The following is a 25,048-nucleotide window of genomic DNA, read 5'->3' as shown; positions in this document are numbered from 1 at the left end:
TAAAAATATGAAATCATTTTTAATGTACATTTAATATTTGAATTTTATTTATAAAAAAATACATACATTTTTGTATTTTTCCTATGATAAATAACTGATAAGAAATATATTTATTTTTTTTAATTATAATAAAATACGTACAGTTCCAAGATATCCAATATTCAAACATATGTACTGTTTTTGATGAAAAACAACAACATGAATTTGTATTCATCTATATTCGAACATTAAATATTTCTACATTTTGCTATTTGAATATATGTATTTTATTTTTCTCCATTATTTTTAATAAATCATTTTGCGCTTAATTAACGATTAAATGTTTGCATTAATTGACTGTTAATTGAAAGTGGATTACAGTGGATTAATTGATAAAAAAAATTATAAAAATATTTTTTATATATATACGAGATTATACATGTATTATATAGAAAAATTTTATTGCCAGTAAGCTAGAAGAGATTATAAAATTTTTTTTGTATTAAATTTGTAAAATTAATTAGGGAGTAGGGATTTGTTGACTTGATTGAATTAAAATAAGATCTTGACAATGAGTGACAACTGCCGCAAAAAAGTGATAACCAAGACCTGAAATGTAAAAAAAAAAATTTAATGCCAAAAAAAACATTTAAAAATAATTATAATGACAAATTACCTGTAGTTATAGTTAAAATACAACAAAAAACAATGACCAGTGAAACATCTGTTACTGGTTCTTCTAATATTGGAAGTACAAGCAATAAAATAAAGCACAATACAGTCAAAATTGCACGAATAATAAGAGCAATATAATTTAGATAAATCCACAAGTACATTTTCCTTGGTTCTTGCTAAAATAACATAAAAATATAAAACATAATTTGATGTATTTTTAAAAATAAAATATTATGATAATAAATACAAACCTCATTAACCCCTTGAATCAATAAATAGTGAGCATAAAGTACTGCCCAAGAAAATAAGAAGCCGGAGTTATATGAAAATCCACTTAGTAATACTACAGCGAAGTATAATAATATTACAATCTAAAATACATATGTAAAATTAATTGATAAATCTATATAATAGAAAATAATAGTTGCTTTTTTTTATCTATCACTTTCACTTAATTAAATTAAATAATTTAGTTTTTTATAATTTTAAAATTATAATTAAATACTTACAATTCCTGAATATCCAATAATTAAACATCCTGTTTTTGATGAAAAACAACAGCATAACTTTGTATTCATCTATAAAATTAAACAAAAATTTTAAAATTTATAATAAGTATTTTAATTGTTTTTTTTTTTTTAATTTATTGTGATAAAAAAAAATACATACGTGAGGAATAAATTTTAATTTTGTGTTATCCATTATTGATATAGTTGATGTTTATTTTTAAAATAGTATCTTGTAGATTTCCTGATAAAAGCTGTAAAAATAAATAGAAATAAAAAAAAATAATTTAATTGATTCATAAATTACATACAAGGTAATTTATAATAAATAATAATTTAGATATTTGTTGCATATTGGTATCTAAATGCTTTGCTTAATTATTTTCTCTTATATCTCGACATCAAAAAATTTAAAATATATAAAAATATAATTTCATGTTTAAAAGCATAATAAAATTGATTTAAATTATTTAAATAGTAATTTTAACTTACATTATAACGTGACACAAATATTTAAATTATCCAAGTGCAGTCTATTAACTCGTATTTTTTTAAGACAATTATAGATTAAATTTTAAACTTATTTAATTTATTTTTATTTGAAGTTAGCTTGTCGGCTGCTGGCTGGAGTCTGGAGAATAAAATTTTGCCATGTAATTCAAATCTATTTTATCATATATGAAATCGTGTCAGCTATTTTTCATCTTCGTTTGTTACTTTTTACTGATAATTTTAAGACGAGTCAGAAAATATCTAGTTACATTGAAATAAAAAACCAAAAGTTAGTATACATTGTATTTGACAAAAAATAAAATAAACCAAGGAAAAAAATATGGAATGATTTTTGATAAACTTTATAATCACAATTTTGAATTAAAAAATATTGTTAAATTTTTTTTGAACATACAATATAAAGTATTCTAATAAGAGTAGGCATAATAATATTTAAAAATAGAGAGAATATTTTTTTCTATCATATAATTTTATTAGATAAAAAGAGGACAATTTTTCCAAGATATAATTATGTTAAAATTAAGATTACATAGTACAGCGGATTAATTGATAAAAAAATGTTAATTATAAAAATGTTTTTTTTAAAAAAGAAATTGAAAAAATAATAAAGTTTTTGACAAAATTGTAAAAACTGTTTTTTAACATACGAGATTATACATGTATTATATAGAAAAATTTTATTGCCAGTAAGCTAGAAAAGATTATAAAATATTTTTTGTATTTAATTGATAAAATTAAAATTAATTAGGGAGTAAGTATTTGTTGACCTGATTGAATCAAAATGAGATCCTGACAATGAGTGACAACCGATGAAAAACCATAGTAAAAAAGACCTGAAATATAAAAAAAAAATGTAATGCCAAATAAATCATTTAAAAATAATAATCGTAATGACAAATTTTTAATATATTTTATAAAAAACAAAACATTTACCTGCAAGTATAGCCATTATTAAAAACAAGGAAATGAATCCTAAACCATATTCCATTGATTTTTCTGATACCGCAAGTACAAACAATACAATAAGAGACAATACAATAAAAATTGCACCAATAATAAGACTAATATAAGTTAGATAAATCCACAAGTACATTTTTCTTGGTTCTTGCTAAAATAACATAAAAAAATATATATAACATAATGTATTGTATATTTAAAAATGAAAATAACATGATAAAAAATACAAACCTTTCTAACACCTTGAATCAATGAATAGTAAACATAAAAATTAGCCATACTAATTCCGAAAAATAAAATTAAAATAGATTTATTTGAATCTTCACTTAGTAATATTTGACCTCCATGTATAATGAAGTTCAATAATATTGTAATCTAAAAATCATAAATAGCATTAGTTGATAAATTAATTAAATTGAGTAATTTATATTTTTTTATTATGTTAAAATTTATAAATATATTTTTTTTTTAATTATATAAATAAAATACTTACAGCTCCAAAATATCCAATAATTAAACATCCTGTTTTTGATGAAAAACAACAGCATGACTTTGTATTCATCTATATAAAATAGATAAAAGAACAATTTTAAATTTGTAATAAGTATTTCAATTGTTTTTATTTTAAATTTATTGTGATAAAAAAAAATACATACGTGAGGAATAAATTTTAATCCTGTATCAGCCATTATTGATGTTTTTTTTTAAAATATATTAATATTTTTTCAAAAAGTAAATTATATATTTTTTCTTGATAATATCTGTAAAAGTTAATTTATAAATAAATAATTTAATATATAATATATATAAATTACATACTAAACTTATCATAAATATTATATTTTAGTTATCTACAACAAATAGTTGCTTTATTTAATCGTTTTTACTTGGATGTTTGCATAAATATAAAATTAATTTTTTTAAATTATATTTAATTATTAACAATTATCAATAAATAAAACACAAGTAAAAATTATATTATTAATTTAATATACTAGTTTTAAATAAACTAACTATGAAATATTTATAATTTTATCTCGACACACAATAAAAAAAATAAAATTAAATAAATCAAGACCTAAAAACAATATTTAATAAAAGATATTTATAAAAAAATTTATAAAAAAAAAAAAATACAAATATAATCCTTGAAGAGATGATATCTTTTTTTCAGTGATTAAAATAAAACGCTATAAAATTTTTAAAAGTCATAAAGCTCACTTTTTTTTTTATATACTACGAGACAGACGACCACACCCTGTCAGGTTTTTTCTTGTTTCGATGCAATTTAATTTAATTTAATTATTTTGAGTATAATTTAATAAACACTATAATAATATATAATTTTTATATTATAAAAAGTTCAATTAAACCTGATTTAAATTATTTAAATGATAATTTTCACTTACATTATAACGTGACACAAATAAATATTATTGAATATTTAATAAAATATTTAAATTATTGTTACAAATAAATTTAATCAAGTCAATTATTGATTTATTGAAAAACAATTGTGATATTATTGATGCAAGTAATATTGAGTATACAGCAAGAGTCAAGACGACTGCTTGATTCCTTGATGATTGGTCCCAAGCCACCAAATGTCGATGGACCCAAGGTTTTAGGCTTTTGTAAGGTGTGACCACTTGCTTTCTTAGAAAAGCTATAACTTTTTGGGTATACGTCTGGAACAATCTGACGAATGGTAATATTTCTCTCCAATCTCCATAGGGTATAGTCAAACGATTCAGTGCACCTCGCGCCCTCAGCAAGTTAATAGTTATTACATTCAGATCCACAATTTAAAATAATTTTGCACACCGTGATATTATTTATGACATATAATATACTTTATTTAACTTTGAAAAATACAATTTTTTTTTGATTTTTGAATAATTAAGAATTTAACATTCTACAGACAATATAATTTTTTGTGCTTTTTTTTTCAACAAGTTAAATAACATCAATAATAATAATAATAATGATAGTTAAATTAAAAAATATTATGGTTTTTTTTTGTTCATATTTTGGAATAATTATTAATTATTGTTAGAAATAAATTTTTGTTTTGAAAAATTATAGATAATTATAAAAAAAATTAAAGATAAATTTGAAAAAAAATAAAAGCTAAAATTAAACTTAATTAAGTATTTTAAAGTGAGTAGTTGATTAAGCACTTTGTGACAATTGATTTCTTTTCATCTCGGAAAGTTGACGACAGTGAACAACGACAGGTGCAACTAAGTAAATTACTAAAGCTGAAAAATATTTAAAAAAATAAAATTAATATTGAATAAAATGTAAAAATATATAAATATATAAATAAAATATAATTGTAATTACCATCTATGGCTACGCAAAATATTACATATCCAATGAACAAAAGAACAGCACCTAATACTGACATATCATTATTATCATTTGAGATAAAACCAGCTACCACAACAAATGGAATTATAATTTCCACTATTAGAAGAATAACAATCCCTATGAATTGCATATAAATCCATGGGTACATCAACTTTGGTTTGTTCTGAAAGAAAAAATTTTTTTTTTCAAATTATAATATATAAACAAGTTAAATTTTGAAAAATTCTAACAAGTGATTATTAAAATAGTATAAAAAAATAATAAATTAATTTAATAATTGCAAGTAAAATTTGCTAATCAATTACATTTAAATATGTTTATTCAAATTGAAATTTAATTTATCTAAAAACAGTTGACTTTTTTCCTCAATGAAATAGATAAATAAATAAAAAAAATTAATGAATAAATAAATGAATAATTTTTGATACTTGAAAAATATATTTTTATATAATTTATGAAAATAAAAATATTCTTACCTTCAAAACACCTACTAACAATGCACCACTCATAAGTCCAGACATCAAGTTAGTCATAAAAAGTTTAGGAACTAATTTAGAAGCCATTTCTTGATATTCTTGTGGAAGATTCTTTTCGAAATTTCCCGTACTGAGTGAAAATAAATTCATGACTGCTGTAAACTAAATAAAAAAAGAATAATTAATATTTAATAATTTATCAAATAGTAATAATAACAATGAAATTTATAAGTTAATATATTTTTTTTTTTCATTTGATGATTATTTAAATTATGTATTAGAAAAATTAGAATTTAATTGAAAACTTACGAGGCCGAACCAGCCGAAGATTAAACAAGCAGTTCTCACACTGAAGCAGCAGCATGATGATACTTGTATTCTCTGCAATAATAAATTAAATTTTAATACATAAAAATAATTAAAAAATTTACATGTCCAGAAAAATTAATTTAGTAAGTTCATACCTTTGGAATTCCAGGTAATACGCCCATGTCGATTTATTTTTTTTATCAAAAATATCTGTAATGAAAAAAAAAATTAAATTCAATTAATTTTTATTATCAAATTTTTATGGTTTTTCGAAATTATTAGAATTTATACTTTACTTTTATATTATTTCTGTGAATATTGATTTAATATTTAAATATATCAATTAACAATTATTTATAAAATCAAATAATAGATAGAATGTTTGGTTTTATCTTTAATGCAAAGCTAAGTATAAGGTGATCTGGTCAGAGCTATATGACGGTCAAAGTTAGACTAACGCTTTTACAAATATTATATTTCCTCTAAATTTCCTTTTTGCCTTTTTTAATATCCTTGAAAAAGTGAAATCTTCTAAAATATATTTACAAGGACATTGCAACATAAGTAAACACTTAAACGTAATAAAAATAAATATGTTCACCCTTATACCTGAGTTCCCAACATGCGTTTTACCTTTTACTTCGTTTTTACCATTACCCTCTTGTTTAAAGTCTACCGACAAGTAAAACTAAATATGTTTTTCTAACAGAAATAAAAAAAAATCTTATGGTATCTTTAATTTTTTCAACCCTTTTGTGGAGAAAAAAATATAATATTTTTCTCAATATAATATACGAAATATTAGTTTAAATATTTAAATCGAAAATATTTAAAAAAAAAAATTTTAATCAATATCGTTTTCGGCTCAAAAGTTTGCCTGTTTAAAATTAATTATCTCGCAAACTATATGTAGGATAATTTAAAAAGATATATATTTTAATAAAAAATAATATAAAATTTAGAAAAATTTTTGTATGCAAATGTATGTATATATTTTTTTTTCAAGAAGACGAGGAGAGACCTCTCTAGAGTCTTCACATTTTGTTCCGATCGTAAACAGTTGGACGTTATGTAAAACATACGGGACCCCCAAAAAAAAAAAAAACACACACAGCATTTTTATTACAAAAAAACGACTGTCTAAATATATATATATATTTTTGTATTTCTACGCATGCGTTTCATTCAATAGATACATCCATGATGCAATAGAAAATAAAATAACAATAAAGTTTACGACGCTCGGCGCCTCTCTAATTGAATATTTCAACGTTCAATAAAATTCAAAATAAAAACAAAAAATAGACAAAGAACAAAACTAGTTTTTCACATTGGTATCAATTACATAATAATTATTTTTAAACAAAATTAAATTGTAACTAAGAAAAAGACGCTTCTTTTGGTTTTAATTTATGAGCTAACACTTTTTTTTTTTTTTTTATTTCCAAGACAAAATGAAACACCACTATTTAATATAACAAATTAATTTTTAAAAATACTCAACTAATTTATAATATTTAATTTTTTTTCAATATCACACACAGTATATTTATAAAATCCAACTCATACAAATTACGTTACACACCGAAAGAAATTCCTAGCAAATATTTCTGATTTACTGTGTTGGTGTAGTAATAATCATGACTGACGTCATTACTTGTTATAAATTATGATAATTATTATCAAGAGGAAGTGCCTCGCGTTGACTATGAGTATCAATTAAAATATGATGATCAAAGTGAGATAAAAAAAATTATATTTTGTATTTTTCATCCAAAACAATATCAATTTTTTCAATTAAAAAAAAATTAAATTTTTTAAATGTATACTTATTTATAAACAATAGCATCAACTTTATTTGTTTTTTTTTTTTTGTTAAAATGTTTATAGAGTTCTCAGCAATCTGACAATATTATTATAAAAATTATAAAAAATTAAATTACAAAATCTAAAAAATTTATGCAGACAGTGATCCATGGGTATAGTAATTCAAACCGAAAATTATTGGGCGTAATTTATGATAATTACAAAAAAAAAAAATATAAAAAATCATGAGAAAATAAATTCAATTAAAATTTATAATTTAACGTTTTGTTGATAAATTTTTTTTAAATTAAATTTAATATTACTTACTTGATAAAGAATGTAGATGAATTTTTTTTTCGTTAAATGCGTGTATGACTAAATGGATAGTTATGTTCAATTACGTTGTAGTCTGGTTGTCGTCTCTCCAACAAATGATGATGCTTCCGCCTTCCAGACGCTACCAACAGCCCACACTGTCTTGTTTGGCTTTTGTAAATTTTCAGTTGTTTTCTTTTATTATTCATCTCTTTTCCCCTCATTGGCATTGAGACACAGAATACATCTAGTATCAAAATTCTGGTGGATAGCAATGGATAGTCACAAGTAGGGATACAAATAATAATCAAAAAAAAATAATATATTATGGGGGACCCTCTAAAACTTTATCCAGCTGTAATTTTATGATTATATATTTTTATATGTTACATCATAGATTACGTGTTTCTATATAATATATTTTTTTTTTTTCTAACAAAATTCGTTAAAATATAACTGAATAAAAATCAATATACAAACGAGAATTGAATTTCTTTTGTCATTGAATATAAAAGTATTTTTATATTTCAAAGTATCATTTATAAATTGAGGATAATTTAATTAATTATTTTTTTATATTTTTATTGTTATAAAAATATAAAAAATTATTTAAAAATATATATAAATTTAATGTCGTTTTACATTTTTAAATTAATAAATTTTTATCAATTTAAATTAATTTGGTTATTATAAAAATTATTATTGTCAATGTAAAAAGGAATTTGTTAATGTTGAATTATAATTTTTTTTAATAATTATTACAAGTTGAAAAATAATTTAGATATTGATTTCTCTGCCTTTTTGTGTATAGAATAATAGATGTAAAAATATTATAATAATAATTTTGACTTTCAAAAATAACGCGTCATTTAACGAAACTATATTTAGCCTTGTTCTAAAATGTTTTAGGGATCTTTTCCTGAAATATTGATTTAATTTCTTCTTGTTATACACATGCGTCATTGAAACTATTTTTTTTTCCCTTTTTATTTATCTCTTCCTAGCTGCGTAAAAATTTTTCCATGAGATGTTAAAATCAAATTGTAAAACCAAATATAAAAATAAAAAAGCAAATTAAATTCTGTGATGTTATGAAATATGTTTGTCATCAGGAAGGTTTTTTTTTTTTTTTTAAATCTCATGTGTAGGTATATTTCAATCAACATCAAATACTTATTTGAAATATTCAACACAATGTTGTTCAAGTACCATTTTATTTATTAAATATTACAAAAATTAAAAAAAAAAAAAAAACCATATTGTTAATTTTAAGTAAATTTTTTATTATAAATAAATTGTTGTATTAATTATTGTAATAATTAATTTAATAAAATATTAAAAATAGTAACAAAATCAGTACAAAAAAATATTAGATTAAATTATTTTAGTTTTTTTTTTTTCTTAAATTCAATAATTATTAAAAATATTATTAAAAAAATTTTACGATTGAAAATTATTAAATTATTTAAATCAATGTTAATCAAGAATTTTAAAAATTTAATTAAACAATTACTATTGTTTAATTTTTTTATCTTTAGTAAATTCACGACATGTCTTGAGACAACCGAAAAATCAAAACAAATAAATTACTGTATTGAATTTAATAAGGCAATAATATAAAAATAAAAAATATTAATAAAATGATAAAAATAATTTTAAAATGAAATTATGGAGAATTTGTCTGAATGAGTCTTTGTTCCAATTCATCAGTTTGAATTGAAAGAAGTTTTTGACAATGAGCAACGACTGTTAAAAATGCATAAACAAAAAAACCTGTAAATAAAAAATTAAAAAAATTAAATTTATAATTAAAAAAATCAATTGTAATAAATGTTTTTCAATTAAATAATTTAATAGTTACCAATTACTATTATTCCAAGTATTATAAAAACTAAAAAAGATCCAATCCATACGCCTTTTGTAAATATAAAAATTAATTTTATAAATGTCACAATAATAAACAATAATGTCAAAACAATAAGACCCACATAATTGACATAAATCCATGGAAACATAAGACTCGGTTTTTCCTATAGAAATTATAAATAAACGATATAATAAAATTAATAAATAAAATTTCTATTTAATTTTGAAAAATAGATACAAACCTTTGTGATACCTCTTATCAATAAATATGCAATGAATATTTTAGCAAATAAAAAACCATAAAATATAAAACAAAATGGAAAAAGTTCAATCATTTGTAAAGATAAAATTCTGTCACTTGGTAATAATTTAATTGAAAAATGAAAAATGCTCATTAATGATAAAAACTGTAAATAAAAATGAATAAAAAAATATAGTTTATTTATTATTATTAAATTATTATAAATTGATATAGTGAGTATGATTTTTTTTTTTTTTTGTTTATTAAAAATAGGTACTTACAAGACTAGAATATCCAATGGCTAAACTTGCGGTTCGAATTTCACAACAACAAGATGATTCCATCTCAATCTGTGTTGAAAAAAAAAATTTATTTTGTAAATATATTATCTTTATTTATATATTTAAATAATAACATACATGAGGAATACCAGTCATTGATGATTTCGTCATTTTGATGTAATAAATTTTAATAATTACTTTTTTAAATTATACCTGTCGAAAAAATATTAATCAAAACACACACTATTTATTTGTTTACAATTAAATTAAATTTATAACTTTTTGTTTGTTTATTTTTTTCAAATATAAATTCAATAAATCACTTATTGATTTATTGATAATTCGAATTATTTAATTAGTTAAGGTAAAAGTCGATTGGTTTAATTTAAAAAAAATTCGTGATTTCTTTATAAAATTTATTAGCTGAACGCATTTCAATGCTCTTTGTCATCAATGATTCATTGTTTTATTTAAAAAATATATTATCTATCAAAATTTATTATGCTAATAATTATTATGAAAGTTAAATTAATTGGATGGAAAAAATTTATAGAAATCATGAAACAAAATTAGATAAAAAAAAAATTTAAAATTAATTATGCAAGTATTCTAAAAACACCTTAAAAAATATAACAAAGATAAAAATTAAAAAACCAAACAAACAAATATCTAAATAACAAATAAAAAAAAATTAACGATAATTATTTTTTTAAAAAATTTATAAGTAATAAATGATTAATTAGTAATATTATTTCCTAAAAAAAAAAACAATGATTTAACCAGAATAAAACAAATAAATTCTTTAAAATTTATATAATCACTTTAATGTATTATTTATTTATCAATATTTATTTAATAATTTATTTATTATTTTTTTTTTTCATAGAATATAAAATGATTAACCACCGTTGAACAACTCACACAAGCTGAATATTAAATTAAACTGAATTGTAAAAGCAAAAATAAAAAAGAAAATAAAAAAAAACTTTGCATTTGCAATATCCCCACCATTTACATCGTAAAATAATTTAATTAAATGTATCAAGTATTAACGACTTCGAAGTAATAATAATAATAAACAAAAAAAAAAAATAAACTATAAAAATTGAAAGTATTAAATAACAGTAGCGATATCAGTATCAGTAATTCTAGCAGGCTAAAATCAACCACAGTACTTTTACTGTTTCAATATTATTTTTTTTTTAAATTTAAATAATAAATAATACCATGAAAATATAATCATTTTTTTTTTTTTTTATTATCATTAATATTTTCATGAATGATAATTCTAATAAATATTTATTTATCAATAATAAAACAATAAATATTATTATCTATTTTCTATAAAAATAGAAGGGATATTTAAAAATTCAATTTTCATTTATATAAATACAAAAGTAATTATTTAAAATCATTACAACTATAATTATTTTTCAATCAAATGAAATTCACAAAAACAAATTATTAAAAAAAAAAATGTTTAAAGTTTTATTTATTGTAATATTTTTTGTCACATCAAATAGTAAGTATTAAAATATAAAAAACATAAATAATAGCAAATTAAAAAAATTATTTTTTAATAAATTTAGCTGAAGGATCAAGATGTGGTCCATCAATATTTGGTCGTATAATAAATGGTAGAACAACACCAATAACTGAAATACCATATCAAGTAAGTTTACAAATAAAAAGTCGTCATATTTGTGGTGGCAGTATAATTGGTAGAGAATGGGTATTAACAGCTGCTCATTGTATGGAAAGAAAAAATCCAGAATCATATACAATACGTTCTGGTTCAACAAGTAATCATGAAGGTGGTACAGTACATACTGTTAGTATGTTGATAAAACATGAACTTTATGGTGGTAATAATAATCATCCAGTTCATGATATTGGATTAATACGTGTTAAAGAAAAATTTATATATGATAAGACACGTATGCCAATAAGAATATTTAAAACTGGTCAATTAACACCAGTTGGTGAATATGCCATGATATCTGGATGGGGTGAAACACATTTTGGTTTACCAATGAAACTTCAAATGGCAAAAGTACCAATTATATCAAAATTACATTGTCATCAAGCTTATGAAGAACAAGGTGGTATTAATATTAATCAAATATGTGCTGCATTTTGGGAAGGTGGTGTTGATGCATGCTATGGTGATTCTGGTGGTCCACTTGTTGTTAGAAATAGACTTGCTGGTATTGTTTCTTGGGCACGTGGTTGTGCTATGCCTTGTACACCTGGTGTTTATACTGAGGTTTGTTTTTTTTTTTTAATATTATTTTATTTATTTTATTTTATTATTATTATTATTATTTTACAGGTTGCTCCATATTTTTTTTGGATAGGAAAAAAAATTGGTAATATATTAGCAAGTGAAAAAAAAGAAAAACCAAATTAATTTAAATATAAATTTTCTTTTTTTTTTTTTTCAATAATTAATATTATTATTATTATCATGTAAATTAATATATGAAAATGATTAATAAAAAAATTATATTGTTATTTGAAAATTATTTTTTATATTTGTTTATTTTATTTATTTACTACGTGTTTTATCTTTTATTTGAATAATTTAACTTGACGTGGTTTATCAATGATTATTTGTATTTTTTTTTTCTTTTTATTTATTTGTTATATTGTAGTATTTTAATGAGTCGTTAATCAGATTCGAAATTGATAACGTCATAACGTCATTTCGAGCACAGCGTCCACTATCGTCAGAAATTACATCTAGGAATAATAATAATAAAATAACACACGTTTCTAAAAGTCACATGTGGTAAACATTATAAACATTGTAACAAATATTTAAATAATAATATAAATAATAAAATTAATAATTGTCAAAAAATTTGATTATAATAATCATTTCAAGAATAATTAGATAAAAAAAAATAAAACTTATTTCGTTAAGTTTAATTATAAAACTTTAAAAGATATTATAATTTGGAGGTTAGTAAAATTATTTTAAAATATATTTAATAGGTATTTATTTATTATTAAATAATAATTTAAATAATTTAGATAATAAAAATGAAGCCAGAGCCAATGGAAGATGATAATCCTGCAAAAATGGAGCAAAGTGAAGAGGAGGAAAGTGCTGATGATTGTGAAGAATCAATGGAAGAAGAAAATGTAGAAGATGAAGAAGATGATGATGATGAAGAAGAGGATGATGATGATGATGAAGATGAAGAAGAGACTAATGATACTGAAGTTAAAAAAGAGGTATATTTACCTGGCAAAGAAATGGAAAAAGGTGAAGAATTAACAGTTGACATGTCAGCATATCGTTTATTGCATAAAGCACAAACTGGATCACCATGTTTAAGTTTTGATGTTATTCTTGATGATCTTGGTTCATCAAGAGAAACATATCCAATGACAATGTATCTTGTTGCTGGTACACAAGCACCTCGTACACATATTAATAATTTAATTGTCATGAAAATGACAAATTTAACTGGTAATAATGAAACTAAAGAATCTGATGATGAATCAGATGATGAGGATGAAGAAAAAATGCCAAAAATGAGTGTTGCATCAATAAAACATCAAGGATGTGTTAATCGTGTTAGATGTACACAATTATCTGGTAAAACATTTGCAGCAAGTTGGAGTGAACTTGGTCGTATTAATTTATGGAATTTAGATGAACAATTAAAAGCTATTAATAATCCAACATTATTATCAGCATATAATAAAAAATTAGAAAAACAAGATGATTGTGTAAAGCCAATATTTACATTTAAAGGACATTCATCTGAGGGTTATGGTATTGATTGGTGTAAAACAGAACAGGGTGTACTTGCAACTGGTGATTGTAAAGGTAATATTCATATTTGGAAACCATCAAATGCAACTTGGAATGTTGATCAACGTCCATATAATTCACATGCACCACAAAGTGTTGAAGATATACAATGGTCACCAAGTGAAAAAAATATTCTTGCTTCTTGTTCAGTTGATAAAAGGTAATTAGAAATTTAAAAAAAGAAAAACAATAAAACTAAATTATTATGTATTTTAAATAAAATGTTTTTAATTTTTTTTAGTATTAAAATATGGGACACAAGAGTTAGTCCACAAACAGCATGTAAATTAACAGCAGTAGATGCTCATGATGCTGATGTTAATGTTATATCATGGAATCCAAGAGAATCAAGATTCATTGTATCTGGTGGTGATGATGGTGTTGTTAAAGTATGGGATTTACGTCAATTTGGTAAAAATAATGACAGTGCTGTTGCAATATTTAAACAACATACAGCACCAGTTACAACTGTTGAATGGCATCCTGATGAGGGTACTGTATTTGCAACTGGTGGTTCTGATGATCAAATTGCACAATGGGATTTATCTGTTGAGCCAGATCAAGATAATGAAAAAGATAATGATATTGGTGATTTACCACCACAATTATTATTCATTCATCAAGGACAAAGTGATGTTAAAGAATTACATTGGCATCCACAATGTCCAGGTGTTATGATATCAACAGCACATTCTGGTTTTAATGTTTTCCGTACAATCAGTGTATAAATCAATAAAAATATAATTTTTTTAAATCAATTTTGTATTGTTATTTTTTTATTAATTGGTTATTAATAATTTTCATGATATTAAATGTTTAATTGTTGATCTTTTTATCACTCTCCATTTGATTATTTAAGCGTGTTTTATTTTTGAATAATTTAAATTTGTTTCAATCATGTTGCTCCACTGTCTAAGCTATTTTCAACAACCTGGATAAATTATTTTTTGATGTTATATGGTGAATACATTGATAAATCATTAACCTTACTTGGCCTGAATAAATTTTGTGGACAATCTCTTCATTAATGAGAATTAATAAATTTGGATTCTTCATGAGTGGCAACTGGTTCATCATTGATATCAATAATTTTATAATTATTTAGAACATTTATTTATTTATTTAGCTATTCTTTTCTCTTGCTCAAAATCTATTTTCATTTGTGTTGGATTTTAAAAAACAAGTGTTTGCGCATGACAGGATTTTTATACACACACACTCGTACACATTTTATTTTCTGTAAAAAAAAAATAGAAACATATGATTAATAATAAATTTATATATCAACATAAATAAATAAATTAATAAACAATTAAAAATTGTTGTTATTTAGGGGGTAAGTGCTGTTATTGATTAGATATAAAAAATAATGAATTTTGTATTTTATATAATCTGTTGAAAATTGTTTTAGGAATTGTTTATGAGAATAAATAATTGTTGTTATAAATAATTAACAATGGCATTTAGAGGAATGATGTTTTCACGTGGTTTACATACAACATTTGTAAATAATGAAGTACATAAATTAACAAGATTAAGAGTTGTTGATAACAGTGAAATTGGTAAACAGGCTATGGCAGAAGGTAAACCACCAAAATGTATTCATATTTACAACAAAAGAGGTTTTGGTTTGATTGGTAAGATTTATTAATTTATATAAATAATTTATCAATAATAATAGAGTATAATAAAGTTATTTTAGTTTGTCATATTGATATTTTTTGCTATTGTTATTTATTTTTATTTGTTTATAAATTATTGTTGATATTTCTATTTTATTATTAATTTTAAAGGTGATAAAGTTTTGGTTGCAATAAAAGGAGAAAAAAAGAAAGGTATACTTGTTGGTTTAAAACAAAAACAAGATAAAAAAGTACCAAGATTTGACAGTAATAATTTGGTTCTTATTGATGACAATGGTACTCCACTTGGTACCAGAATTCATGTACCAATACCTCATATATTACGTACATTGATGAAAGAAAAAACTCACTCAAAAGGTGCTGACTACACAAAACTACTTGCTATTGCTCCAAGATTTGTTTAAAACAAATTAATTAAATATGTAAATAATTATAATTAGAAATTTATAAAATAAACATTTATAAATTAATAAATATTTCATGGAGAAACATCATTTCCACAATCCAAAATTTATTAAACAAGTTTTGTTGCAGGAACAAATTTGACAAGTTTATTGTTAATTTTCTATTTTAAAAATTTTTATTCAACACATATTTGATATTTTTCATACAAATTAATAATTATATATTTTTTTTTCCCCTCAAAATAATATTAATTCAGTTGAACTTTTCATGTACAAAATGGCTCAATATATTTTACAACAATCAAGTGATTTATTTATTATTTATTTGTGTCAAAATTATTGAAATTTTTTTCAATTTTTATTTTTAATTTAGTGTAGTTTATAGTGAGATTTGATTCAATATTTATTTATAAGAAATACAAGCTCATTTTTATTTCATTTCCATAAAAATTTTGTATTAAAAAATTATTCAAGTTTTTGATTTTTTTGATTTTCCATTAGTCCATCAAAATATAATAAAAATTATTAAATATTGAATATATTATTGAATTGTTAAGGGCATTTTAATTAATTAAATAAATAAATAAATAAATACATTATCGCTGCTGGTAATATTATAAAAAAAAAAAAACAAGAAATTTTTAAATTTTATTACAAACTATATGAAAAATAATTATTTAAAAAAATTCATGACTCGTAATTGTAAGTATATGTTATTTTAATTTATTTTTTTAATGATAAAAATCACAATAATTATTTGGTCAAGTGTAAAAATATTAATCCAAAATCTATTTATTTTTTACTATTAAAATCTATTCTCTGATGACCCTCTTAATTTGTTATTTAATTATTACTTTTTCAGCTATTATTTAACAATATTTATAATGTCATTTTTTAATAATTAAAAAATAAAAATTATTTATTTACCAGCAACGATTATTATTTTTTTTTTTTTTCAATCAATTTACATTTTTCTTTATTTTTTTTCGTTATCGTACAAAATACAGTTATAAAACTCGTTATAAATATCAAGTAACGAGGTATTATTTTTACTACTCGAAGATTCAACTCTGAAACTAAAAAAAAAATAAAAAATCACAATTTCGAATTCGTAATTTTTTTTTTTTTCTATAATAAAGTTATTAAACTTTTGTACTACTTTAATTTACAAATTGCCATTTAAAAAAAAAAAAAAATTATTTAAAAAACAATATCAAAGTTTATTAATCTTATTTATCAATTAATAATTTAAATTTTTCAATCAAAAATTAAAAAATTAGCTACCAATTACATTTCATATTAAACATGAAAAAAAAAAAAGATTCATTTTTCAATTAATTGAATAATTAATCAATGATTTCTATTTTTTTTTTTTCTTTTAAAACCAGTTTATCCAAGAGTTAATCTCAGTTCAGTCTCAATGATTATCTATCATTTATCTATTAAAAATCACGTTTCTAAATGTATCAAAAAGAAAGAAAAAAAAAAACAAAAAGTCTATATATCCTTATAAAAATTAAAGCCATCTTTTGTTTATTATTAATTTTACCATATAAACAATTAAAAATTAACTTTCACCTTCTTTTTCATAATAACAACCTTCATTATTATTACTATTGTTTTATTAATATTTAAAATCATCATCTCTTTCATTTCCCTCGTCGACTTCTCTTCTTCCTGTCGACACTTAAATGACTTTTTACTTTTAAAAATCATCTCCAACTTCCAATTTCCACCTGAATACAATATACCAAAAAAAATATATATAAAATTATAAACAAAAAGGGTCTTGATAAAAATTAATAAAAAATTATTCAATTAAACTTTGGGGAGCAAAAGGATTTCGCACCTATATGCGCTAAAATTTTTAAATCAAATAATATATTGTTTTACTTCATCCTTTTAATCTTAATTCGTTTTTTTTTTTTTTTTTCCATCATCTATAATATTATTACATCGTATCAAGTGTCTTGTGTATATTTGCAGTGTCAATTTTTTTTTCTTCTTCTCTTCCTTTACTCTCACTCTTTTTTTTTTTTATTTATTTTTATTTCGCTCTTTATCTCTCTCTCTCTCTCTCGCTCTCAATCTTAACATTAAACATCGTTTTTTTTTTTTATTTTTCAAGTACGAAAATCGCCTTTGATTTTTTTTTATTATTAAATTTTAAATTATAATTATTTTTCTATCGATGATCAGTTATTCTAAAACGTGTTTTGTGTGCACACGCGCACGTGAGATGTGTAACAGCAATAAAAACTTAAACCATTACAAGAAAAAAAAAAAAAAAAAATATTTATAATATATTAATTAATAATAAAAAGTATGAAAAACCTTTTTTTTAAAAAATCACACATTATTTAACTGTTTTTTTTAAATTGATTGAAGTATTTTTTGAAAGATTCGTTTTTTTTTTATTTCTCAGACTTTCGAGGGGTTTAAAAAGCAAAAAAAAAAATACCTCAGAGGCCTTAGAAATATAATGAATTACCAGGTGAATGATAGACAAAAAAAATGAGGGTGTTAATTTGAGGGTTTGGTCAAAAAACACAACCGGAACTACATCCGGAGGGCACCAACAGGAATGAGAAAAATTTATAAACGACTAGATGGTTTGCAAATTACCATCACATTAATATTATTATTATTTTAATTAATTAATTTTGTAAAATTTATCAATTATTTGTTTTTTATTAATTTTTTTTTTTTCAATACGCGATTAACTGTATGCACATTACTATCTAGGCTACAAAATCATTATAGTCACGTGCAACAGTTTTGAGTTGATTTTTCATGTTTTTTTTTTTTGTATTTATTATTGTTATTAATTAAATTTTGTATTAAACTGATTGAAATTTTGTTTTTTTTTTTATTATTTAAAAAATTTCAATCAAATAAGAATTTATTGTTTTAATTTGTATTGTGTTTTTTAAATATTTTATTTGTTTTTTTCATTTTTTTCTTGTTTATCGTTTTAATTTATCTCTTCTTGTTTACTTTCTTTCATCTTGATCGCACTCACGACTTATGTGACCACTTTTGCCACAAACGTAACAAATTTTACCACCACCTTCGGTACAGTTACGTGCAATATGACCAGTTTTATTACAGTTGTAACAGCTTTGAGATGAAAAACGTCCATGATCGTTGCTACCTTCTGGACAACTACGAGCAATGTGACCAGTTTTGTTGCAATTATAACAGCTCATTTCAGGTCCCTAAAAAAATTAATCAAATTCAACAAATAAATTAATCATTTTCAACTTCATTAATTAATTATTAATCTATAAAAAATTATAAATTACCTGTTGACAGTCTTTTGCAATGTGTCCTACACCATTACAACGGTAGCAAAGATCTTGATCTTCTTTACATTCACGTGCAAAATGACCAGATTGATTGCATTTAAAGCACTTTTCACGTCCTCTACCAAAACCACCACCACCATCACGATCACCACCACGTCCACCACGATCGTTACGTCCACCACCGCCACCGCCACCACCACCACCCTGTGGGCATTCACGAGCAAAGTGTCCTTGTCTGGAGCATTTGTAACATACGCTTGAACTCATGTTTATTTAGAAAATCTGTAAAAGAAAATCAACAATTAATTTATACTCCACAATATATATATTATATTAAAAAATTATCAATTATCATTTAGATAATCAACAACAAATCAAAAAAATTAAATAAACTTAAAACATAATTTTTTTTTTTTTTTTTTTTCAATTTAAATTTAACAATAAATATTATCATTATTATTTTTGGTAATAATTTATTTATTTTAGAAAATAAAATATAAAAAATTTCACCCTATTTTTCTACCCCTATTACATTCAATAACTACAATGAATTTTTTGTAAAACAAATCAACTAAAACAAGTATATTTTTTCATTTGACATAATAATTTTTGTAAAAATAATTAAATAATATTACCACGATTAATTTTAAATATAAATATAATAAATAAATTGTTAATAATATATATTACAATAAACGATGTGAAGAAAATGGCATCTGTGCAACGGTTGCACGGATAGAGAGGGGAAAGAAGGGTACACGAGGCGTCATATTGGTGAATTGCGCACCACTACTCCAAAAGAACAAAAAAGAAAAAAAAAAAAAAAAAATTCCCCCCTGCAATATTAACGATAAAAAATAATAAAAAAAAAAAAATTGATAACTATGAATGTTAAAAAATAATTATTAGTTTATAATAACAAAATATGTACTGTGAAAAATTCAATAACGTAGCCTTAAAATGCTCAAGATGGCATCAAAAAAAATGTGGAAAAAATTAAATGACGCTGTGTATAAAATTAATTGGAAATTGGAAAAAGAAAATAAAAAGTAAAAAAAAATCATTTATCATGATCAAGATGATGACCACGTGTAGATGAATTTAAAATAAAATAAATTGATGAAAAAATTTGTGTAATTAATTGAATAATATGATGATTTGATATATGTTTAATTGATAATAATGATTAATATAATATAATAATAAATTTTATAATTAACTTACTTAAATTTCTTGTGTTGAAAATTAACAATTAATATGTGGATAGTCAAGCAACGTCGACACGACTCGTGGTAATGGAACTTTTTTCTTGCAGAAGGGCAGCACCAATATATTGTTCCGGTTGTTTTTAATAAAAAAGAGATGGATATATTTATTAATGGTAAGGATTGACAGTCCGAGGGTATCCTTTTGAGACTACGTTTGTTTTTGTTGTTATCAGCCAATGAGGAATATTCAGCGTGTTCAGCGCGATATTCTAACAAGAGGATGTCACGTGAACGTCACCTAGACTTCCCATTTCAACACCACCACCAGAGTCAGTTTGTTAATTATTTACAATTATTTATCATTATTATTAGGAATATATTTTTGTTATAATGATTTATTATAATCATCGTAATAATTAAATATTTTTTTCATTTGTTTTTATTATTAATATTTTGTTTTTTAGGTTATTCTGACTTTGGTGGTGGATTTTATATACAAAAATTTGGTTTTCCCGGCTGCGTTGATTTTCTCGTTGTTATTTTTCATTTTTGTCGATAAAATAATTTTCATGGAAATACGGGTTTGTGATGGAAATCAGCCTTGTTTGTTAAATAAACAAAAAGAAAAAAAATTATTAAATTAATTGTTAAATAAATAATTTTAATTTTTAAAAAATTATACTGGTCTTTTGTCATTGACAAGATAAAATATAATTAATAATTATTATTTGTAAAATAAAAAAAAAATTTTGTCGTTTGTTTGATTAATTGTAAATTCAGCTTTTTTGTTTTTTTTTTTTTATTTATAAAACGCAAAGCAACGCAAAGTTGGATACTGGAAATTATATTTTTAAAAAACAAACAACAACGTTTTTGTTGTGTTATTTTATTTATTGATTATTTATTGTTTATATTATTTATAAATAAAGTTTTAATAATGAATGACAATCGTAAAAGAGGAAACAATGATAATGACGATAGTGACAGTGAATGGATTGGACCAACACCATCAGAAGCTGCTCCAATAAAAAAACAAAAAGGTTAGAAAATTAACGAAAAACATACGTTAATTGTTGTATAATAAATATATATTAATAATTTAAAATTCTTTATTTTATAGTTCTTGATCATGAGCAAGTGTTTGTTGACAATCTACCATCTTGTGAGTGTTATGAAAAATCTTATATGCATCGTGATGTCATCACAAATATTGTTGTAACAAAGTAAGTAAACTTAAAATACTAATTAATAATAAATTTAATAATACAATTTAATAATTTTTACAGAACAAATTTTGTCATAACAGCAAGCAGTGATGGCTTTGTTAAATTTTGGAAAAAACAAGAAGAGCTAATTGAATTTGTTAAACACTACAGAGCTCATGTGATGCCAATACAAGGTCTTGCTGCAAGTCACAATGGTGTTTATGCTGCAACAATTAGTCTTGATGAAATGATGAAAGTCTTTGATGTCATAAACTTTGGTAAATAAATTTTATCATTATTATTTTAAATTGTAATTTTTTAATTATTAATTTGGTTTTTTTGTCTTGCAGATATGATTAATATGATAGAACTTAAGTTTACACCTGGTTGTATTGAATGGATTTATTCATTGGGTGATGCAATTGCTGCTGTTGCTGTTGCTGATCAAGAATCATCAAAAATTTGTGTATATGATGGACAGGGAGCTAAAGAACCACTTCATATTTTAGACAGATTACATACAAAGCCAGTTACTGTTATGAAGGTATAATTTTTGTCTTGTTTTTTTTTTTTAAATAATAATTTAACTAATATATTGTTAATTTTATTACAGTTTAATCCAATTTATGAAACTTGTATATCAATTGATAAAGCTGGAATAATTGAATACTGGACAACACCAAAACATGAATATAAATTTCCAAAAATAGTTAAATTTGAATCAAAACTTGATACTGATTTATTTGAATTTGTTAAAAATAAAACATATCCATGTGATATTGCTATATCACCAGATGGTAAAAAATTTGCATCACTAAGTGGTGATAGAAAAGTTCGAGTATTTAATTTTTTAACTGGTAAATTATACAGAGTATTTGATGAATCATTAAAGCGATTTTCTGAATTACAACAAACCATTCAACAATTGCCAAATATGGAATTTGGAAGAAGGTAAATAAATAAATATATTTATAATAAAAATAATAACTATAAATAATTATTAATAAATTTTTTTTGTTTTTATTAGAATGGCTGTTGAAAAAGAACTTGATAAAACAGGTACAAATTTAGGAAATATAATATTTGATGAATCTGGTTATATGATTATGTACAGTACAATGTTGGGAATAAAATTAGTTAATATTTATACAAATAAATGTATTAAAATAATTGGTAAACCAGAAAATATAAGACCAATGAAATTAGCATTATTTCAAGGTAAAGGAAAAAAAAGTACAGCAGCAACAACTGTTGAAATTGAAGGTTCAAATAATCCAACATTAGAAATGATTAAACCAGATCCAACATTATTTTGTACAGCACATAAAAAAAATCGTTTTTTTATATTTACAAGACGTGAACCAGAAGATACTAAAAATCAAGAATGTGATAGAGATGTATTTAATGAAAAACCATCAAAAGAAGATATTATATCATCAACTGAAGCAACATCAATGCAAAAAATATATGATACAGCAATAATACATACAGCACTTGGTGATATTCATGTATCATTATTTAGTAAAGATACACCAAAAACAGTTGAAAATTTTTGTGTTCATGCTAAAAATAGTTATTACAATAGTCATATATTTCATCGTATTATTAAAGGTTTTATGGTACAAACTGGTGATCCAACTGGTACTGGTACTGGTGGTCAAAGTATATGGGGTGGTGAATTTAATGATGAATTTAAATCACATTTAAAACATGATAGACCATATACTGTTAGTATGGCTAACGCTGGACCAAATACAAATGGAAGTCAATTTTTTATAACACTAATACCAACACCATGGTTAGATAATAAACATACTGTTTTTGGTAGAGTTGTTAAAGGCATGGAAGTTGTACAAAATATCAGTCAAGTTAAGACAAATCCAAAAACAGATAAACCATATGACGACATAAGAATTGTCAGTATAACTGTTAAATAATTAAATTTCAATTTTTTTTGTAAAAATAATTAAATAAATATAAATCAATTTTTTTTTTTTTTATTTTAATAAATTTTTTTTTTTTTTTTGATAATTCAATGCTCTTATGAAATTGTATGCTCCAGTTGTTGCAACAAAAACATTTACACTAAATAAACTCCAATTTTTTGGAATAATAACCAATGAATATCTAAAGAATATTATTTATCAATAAATTTTTTTATTTTTATTAATTATTATTTATTTAATAACCTGGTCCATATTGACCCGGTGAACATTAAGCTAGCTGTTTGTCCAAGTGATATTTTATCTGGAGAACGATTAACATCACCAATACCAGCAATAACAAGACCCCATTTAAATGCTGGTGCCCAAAAAAATACTGTTGTTGGTCCTGTATTGTTATATTGCAAATAATTATCATAAATTTGTTTATAAAAAACTGATTTATTTTACCAGCTGGATGAAGAAATGGTGATTGTAATTTTTGTGGTAACATTGAAGCTATTTTTATCATGAGTTTCTGGTAATGACTCATGTTTTATTTTAATTTATTTAACTTGATTTTTCAAATGTTTGCTAAATTATGAGATTTCTCTGAAACGAATTAAATGAATGAATATATCAATATTATGTTACCTTGACAAATGAGCGTGTCAATTGTTTAAACAATTTATAGTTTTATTATATTTTTATCGAGTCATCAAAAGACATTTAAATTACTTTTTGGAGCAAAATTTTTGAATTATTTAATCATGGTTCATGTTAAAGATAATTGTTATAAAAATTCAAGCATGAATGATATGGAAAAATTACGATATTTAATTAACGAAATCAACTGCTTGTAAATATAATTTTATTTTTCAAATAGCTAAATTGTAGAATAATTGATTTTTAGTATTTTACTTGACTTTTTTCATGCAGAAAATGCCCGAGAGTTGAGGAACGACGTTGCTGCATGACAATATTACCACCACGAGTTATTGAACTACCAAGTGTTCCACAAGAACCACCAAAATTTGAGTGTCCAAGACCAACAAAACCAGTCATGTTAACCAGCATTCCAAGACCATGTTGCATATCAAAATGTCCAGGTTTTTATTGTTAAAAAAAAAAAAAACAAAAATTCAATTTAAATAATAAATCAACAAATTAATTAGCATGTAAATTTTTTAATTTTTCTTTTATTCAATTAGACAGTCCGTTAACTCGAAGTTTAC

At 22.5% G+C, this 25,048-nt stretch overlaps 7 protein-coding genes and 1 long non-coding RNA gene across 16 annotated transcripts; 3 read left to right on the top strand and 5 right to left on the bottom strand.

Moving 5' to 3' along the window:
* Positions 1-450: 450 nt before the first annotated feature.
* Positions 451-1,231, bottom strand: LOC122860876. The gene is made up of 4 exons (XR_006374456.1): positions 1,164-1,231; positions 906-1,025; positions 656-830; positions 451-588 (listed from the first exon to the last, which is right to left on the bottom strand). It is a non-coding gene; the product is annotated as an uncharacterized LOC122860876 (long non-coding RNA).
* Positions 1,232-2,417: 1,186 nt separating this feature from the next.
* LOC122847826 lies at positions 2,418-2,970 on the bottom strand. Its single transcript, XM_044145682.1, has 3 exons — positions 2,862-2,970; positions 2,607-2,781; positions 2,418-2,506 (listed from the first exon to the last, which is right to left on the bottom strand). Exons 1-3 carry the CDS (start codon positions 2,907-2,909, stop codon positions 2,418-2,420), a joined length of 312 nt encoding a protein of 103 aa, XP_044001617.1. The 5' UTR covers positions 2,910-2,970.
* Positions 2,971-4,461: 1,491 nt separating this feature from the next.
* Positions 4,462-11,242, bottom strand: LOC122860872. 4 transcript variants are annotated; one of them, XR_006374454.1, is made up of 11 exons: positions 11,119-11,242; positions 10,436-10,510; positions 10,298-10,366; positions 10,018-10,182; positions 9,771-9,939; positions 7,922-9,682; positions 5,944-5,998; positions 5,789-5,860; positions 5,480-5,641; positions 4,977-5,166; positions 4,462-4,891 (listed from the first exon to the last, which is right to left on the bottom strand). XR_006374454.1 is itself a non-coding variant. In XM_044164908.1 (6 exons), exons 2-6 carry the CDS (start codon positions 5,968-5,970, stop codon positions 4,803-4,805), a joined length of 540 nt encoding a protein of 179 aa, XP_044020843.1. In that variant the 5' UTR covers positions 5,971-5,998; positions 7,922-8,254; the 3' UTR covers positions 4,462-4,802. The 4 variants fall into 4 exon arrangements, 1 of the variants encoding a protein (XP_044020843.1); XR_006374455.1 differs by having other exon boundaries at positions 11,201-11,234; XR_006374453.1 differs by lacking the exon at positions 11,119-11,242 and adding an exon at positions 11,078-11,113.
* A 181-nt stretch (positions 11,243-11,423) lies between these two features.
* LOC122860868 (trypsin 3A1-like) lies at positions 11,424-12,829 on the top strand. The gene is made up of 3 exons (XM_044164905.1): positions 11,424-11,819; positions 11,887-12,563; positions 12,630-12,829. Exons 1-3 carry the CDS (start codon positions 11,774-11,776, stop codon positions 12,705-12,707), a joined length of 801 nt encoding a protein of 266 aa, XP_044020840.1. The 5' UTR covers positions 11,424-11,773; the 3' UTR covers positions 12,708-12,829.
* Positions 12,830-13,203: 374 nt separating this feature from the next.
* Positions 13,204-24,011, top strand: LOC122860855 (peptidylprolyl isomerase domain and WD repeat-containing protein 1). 3 transcript variants are annotated; one of them, XM_044164871.1, is made up of 8 exons: positions 13,204-13,261; positions 13,334-13,477; positions 21,675-21,726; positions 21,807-21,909; positions 21,973-22,169; positions 22,242-22,435; positions 22,505-22,842; positions 22,919-23,828. In XM_044164871.1, exons 2-8 carry the CDS (start codon positions 13,343-13,345, stop codon positions 23,826-23,828), a joined length of 1,929 nt encoding a protein of 642 aa, XP_044020806.1. In that variant the 5' UTR covers positions 13,204-13,261; positions 13,334-13,342. The 3 variants fall into 3 exon arrangements, with proteins under 3 accessions (XP_044020806.1, XP_044020805.1, XP_044020804.1); XM_044164869.1 differs by lacking the exons at positions 13,204-13,261; positions 13,334-13,477 and having other exon boundaries at positions 21,325-21,726; positions 22,919-24,011; XM_044164870.1 differs by lacking the exons at positions 21,675-21,726; positions 21,807-21,909; positions 21,973-22,169; ... (1 more) ...; positions 22,505-22,842; positions 22,919-23,828 and adding an exon at positions 14,365-14,947 and having other exon boundaries at positions 13,334-14,283.
* Positions 15,328-16,473, top strand: LOC122860858 (39S ribosomal protein L14, mitochondrial). The gene is made up of 3 exons (XM_044164879.1): positions 15,328-15,459; positions 15,535-15,760; positions 15,917-16,473. Exons 2-3 carry the CDS (start codon positions 15,580-15,582, stop codon positions 16,168-16,170), a joined length of 435 nt encoding a protein of 144 aa, XP_044020814.1. The 5' UTR covers positions 15,328-15,459; positions 15,535-15,579; the 3' UTR covers positions 16,171-16,473.
* On the bottom strand, positions 18,058-20,832 carry LOC122860857 (CCHC-type zinc finger protein CG3800-like). Of its 4 annotated transcripts, none has more exons than XM_044164875.1 (3): positions 20,703-20,832; positions 19,476-19,760; positions 18,058-19,388 (listed from the first exon to the last, which is right to left on the bottom strand). In XM_044164875.1, the coding sequence occupies exons 2-3, from the start codon at positions 19,743-19,745 to the stop codon at positions 19,164-19,166; spliced, it is 495 nt and encodes a 164-aa protein (XP_044020810.1). In that variant the 5' UTR covers positions 19,746-19,760; positions 20,703-20,832; the 3' UTR covers positions 18,058-19,163. The 4 variants fall into 4 exon arrangements, with proteins under 4 accessions (XP_044020810.1, XP_044020812.1, XP_044020811.1 ...); XM_044164877.1 differs by lacking the exon at positions 20,703-20,832 and adding an exon at positions 20,169-20,234; XM_044164876.1 differs by lacking the exon at positions 20,703-20,832 and adding an exon at positions 20,114-20,196.
* Positions 22,969-24,467, bottom strand: LOC122860859 (mitochondrial pyruvate carrier 2-like). Its single transcript, XM_044164880.1, has 3 exons — positions 24,285-24,467; positions 24,081-24,222; positions 22,969-24,018 (listed from the first exon to the last, which is right to left on the bottom strand). The coding sequence occupies exons 1-3, from the start codon at positions 24,364-24,366 to the stop codon at positions 23,889-23,891; spliced, it is 354 nt and encodes a 117-aa protein (XP_044020815.1). The 5' UTR covers positions 24,367-24,467; the 3' UTR covers positions 22,969-23,888.
* Between the last annotated feature and the right edge of the window lie 581 nt (positions 24,468-25,048).

This window comes from Aphidius gifuensis, linkage group LG1, assembly GCF_014905175.1.
Source record: "Aphidius gifuensis isolate YNYX2018 linkage group LG1, ASM1490517v1, whole genome shotgun sequence".
NCBI classification, from domain to species: domain Eukaryota; kingdom Metazoa; phylum Arthropoda; class Insecta; order Hymenoptera; family Braconidae; genus Aphidius; species Aphidius gifuensis.
Note: the sequence above shows the minus strand (reverse complement) of the source record. Positions and strands in the feature narration are given on the sequence as shown.

What these genes read in the sequence shown, in the direction of transcription:
- LOC122847826 (XM_044145682.1), bottom strand. Translation starts at nt 2,909, where the DNA reads ATGGCTAATTTTTATGTTTACTATTCATTGATTCAAGGTGTTAGAAAG. An exon ending in TGATTCAAGGTGTTAGAAAG is followed by an intron (nt 2,782 to 2,861) that starts GTTTGTATTTTT and finishes ATGTTATTTTAG; the next exon opens with CAAGAACCAAGAAAAATGTA. An exon ending in AATAATGGCTATACTTGCAG is followed by an intron (nt 2,507 to 2,606) that starts GTAAATGTTTTG and finishes TTTATATTTCAG; the next exon opens with GTCTTTTTTACTATGGTTTT.
- LOC122860872 (XM_044164908.1), bottom strand. Translation starts at nt 5,970, where the DNA reads ATGGGCGTATTACCTGGAATTCCAAAG. An exon ending in TCTTCGGCTGGTTCGGCCTC is followed by an intron (nt 5,642 to 5,788) that starts GTAAGTTTTCAA and finishes TTTTTTATTTAG; the next exon opens with TTTACAGCAGTCATGAATTT. An exon ending in ATTTTGCGTAGCCATAGATG is followed by an intron (nt 4,892 to 4,976) that starts GTAATTACAATT and finishes AATATTTTTCAG; the next exon opens with CTTTAGTAATTTACTTAGTT.
- LOC122860868 (XM_044164905.1), top strand. Translation starts at nt 11,774, where the DNA reads ATGTTTAAAGTTTTATTTATTGTAATATTTTTTGTCACATCAAATA. An exon ending in ATTTTTTGTCACATCAAATA is followed by an intron (nt 11,820 to 11,886) that starts GTAAGTATTAAA and finishes TAATAAATTTAG; the next exon opens with CTGAAGGATCAAGATGTGGT. An exon ending in CACCTGGTGTTTATACTGAG is followed by an intron (nt 12,564 to 12,629) that starts GTTTGTTTTTTT and finishes ATTATTTTACAG; the next exon opens with GTTGCTCCATATTTTTTTTG.
- LOC122860855 (XM_044164871.1), top strand. Translation starts at nt 13,343, where the DNA reads ATGAAGCCAGAGCCAATGGAAGATGATAATCCTGCAAAAATGGAGCAA. An exon ending in AAGATGATGATGATGAAGAA is followed by an intron (nt 13,478 to 21,674) that starts GAGGATGATGAT and finishes GATAGTGACAGT; the next exon opens with GAATGGATTGGACCAACACC. An exon ending in AGCCAGTTACTGTTATGAAG is followed by an intron (nt 22,436 to 22,504) that starts GTATAATTTTTG and finishes ATTTTATTACAG; the next exon opens with TTTAATCCAATTTATGAAAC.
- LOC122860858 (XM_044164879.1), top strand. Translation starts at nt 15,580, where the DNA reads ATGGCATTTAGAGGAATGATGTTTTCACGTGGTTTACATACAACATTT. An exon ending in AAGAGGTTTTGGTTTGATTG is followed by an intron (nt 15,761 to 15,916) that starts GTAAGATTTATT and finishes TTAATTTTAAAG; the next exon opens with GTGATAAAGTTTTGGTTGCA.
- LOC122860857 (XM_044164875.1), bottom strand. Translation starts at nt 19,745, where the DNA reads ATGAGTTCAAGCGTATGTTACAAATGCTCCAGACAAGGACACTTTGCT. An exon ending in TTGCAAAAGACTGTCAACAG is followed by an intron (nt 19,389 to 19,475) that starts GTAATTTATAAT and finishes TAATTTTTTTAG; the next exon opens with GGACCTGAAATGAGCTGTTA.
- LOC122860859 (XM_044164880.1), bottom strand. Translation starts at nt 24,366, where the DNA reads ATGAGTCATTACCAGAAACTCATGATAAAAATAGCTTCAATGTTACCA. An exon ending in ACCATTTCTTCATCCAGCTG is followed by an intron (nt 24,223 to 24,284) that starts GTAAAATAAATC and finishes ATAACAATACAG; the next exon opens with GACCAACAACAGTATTTTTT. An exon ending in ACCGGGTCAATATGGACCAG is followed by an intron (nt 24,019 to 24,080) that starts GTTATTAAATAA and finishes AATATTCTTTAG; the next exon opens with ATATTCATTGGTTATTATTC.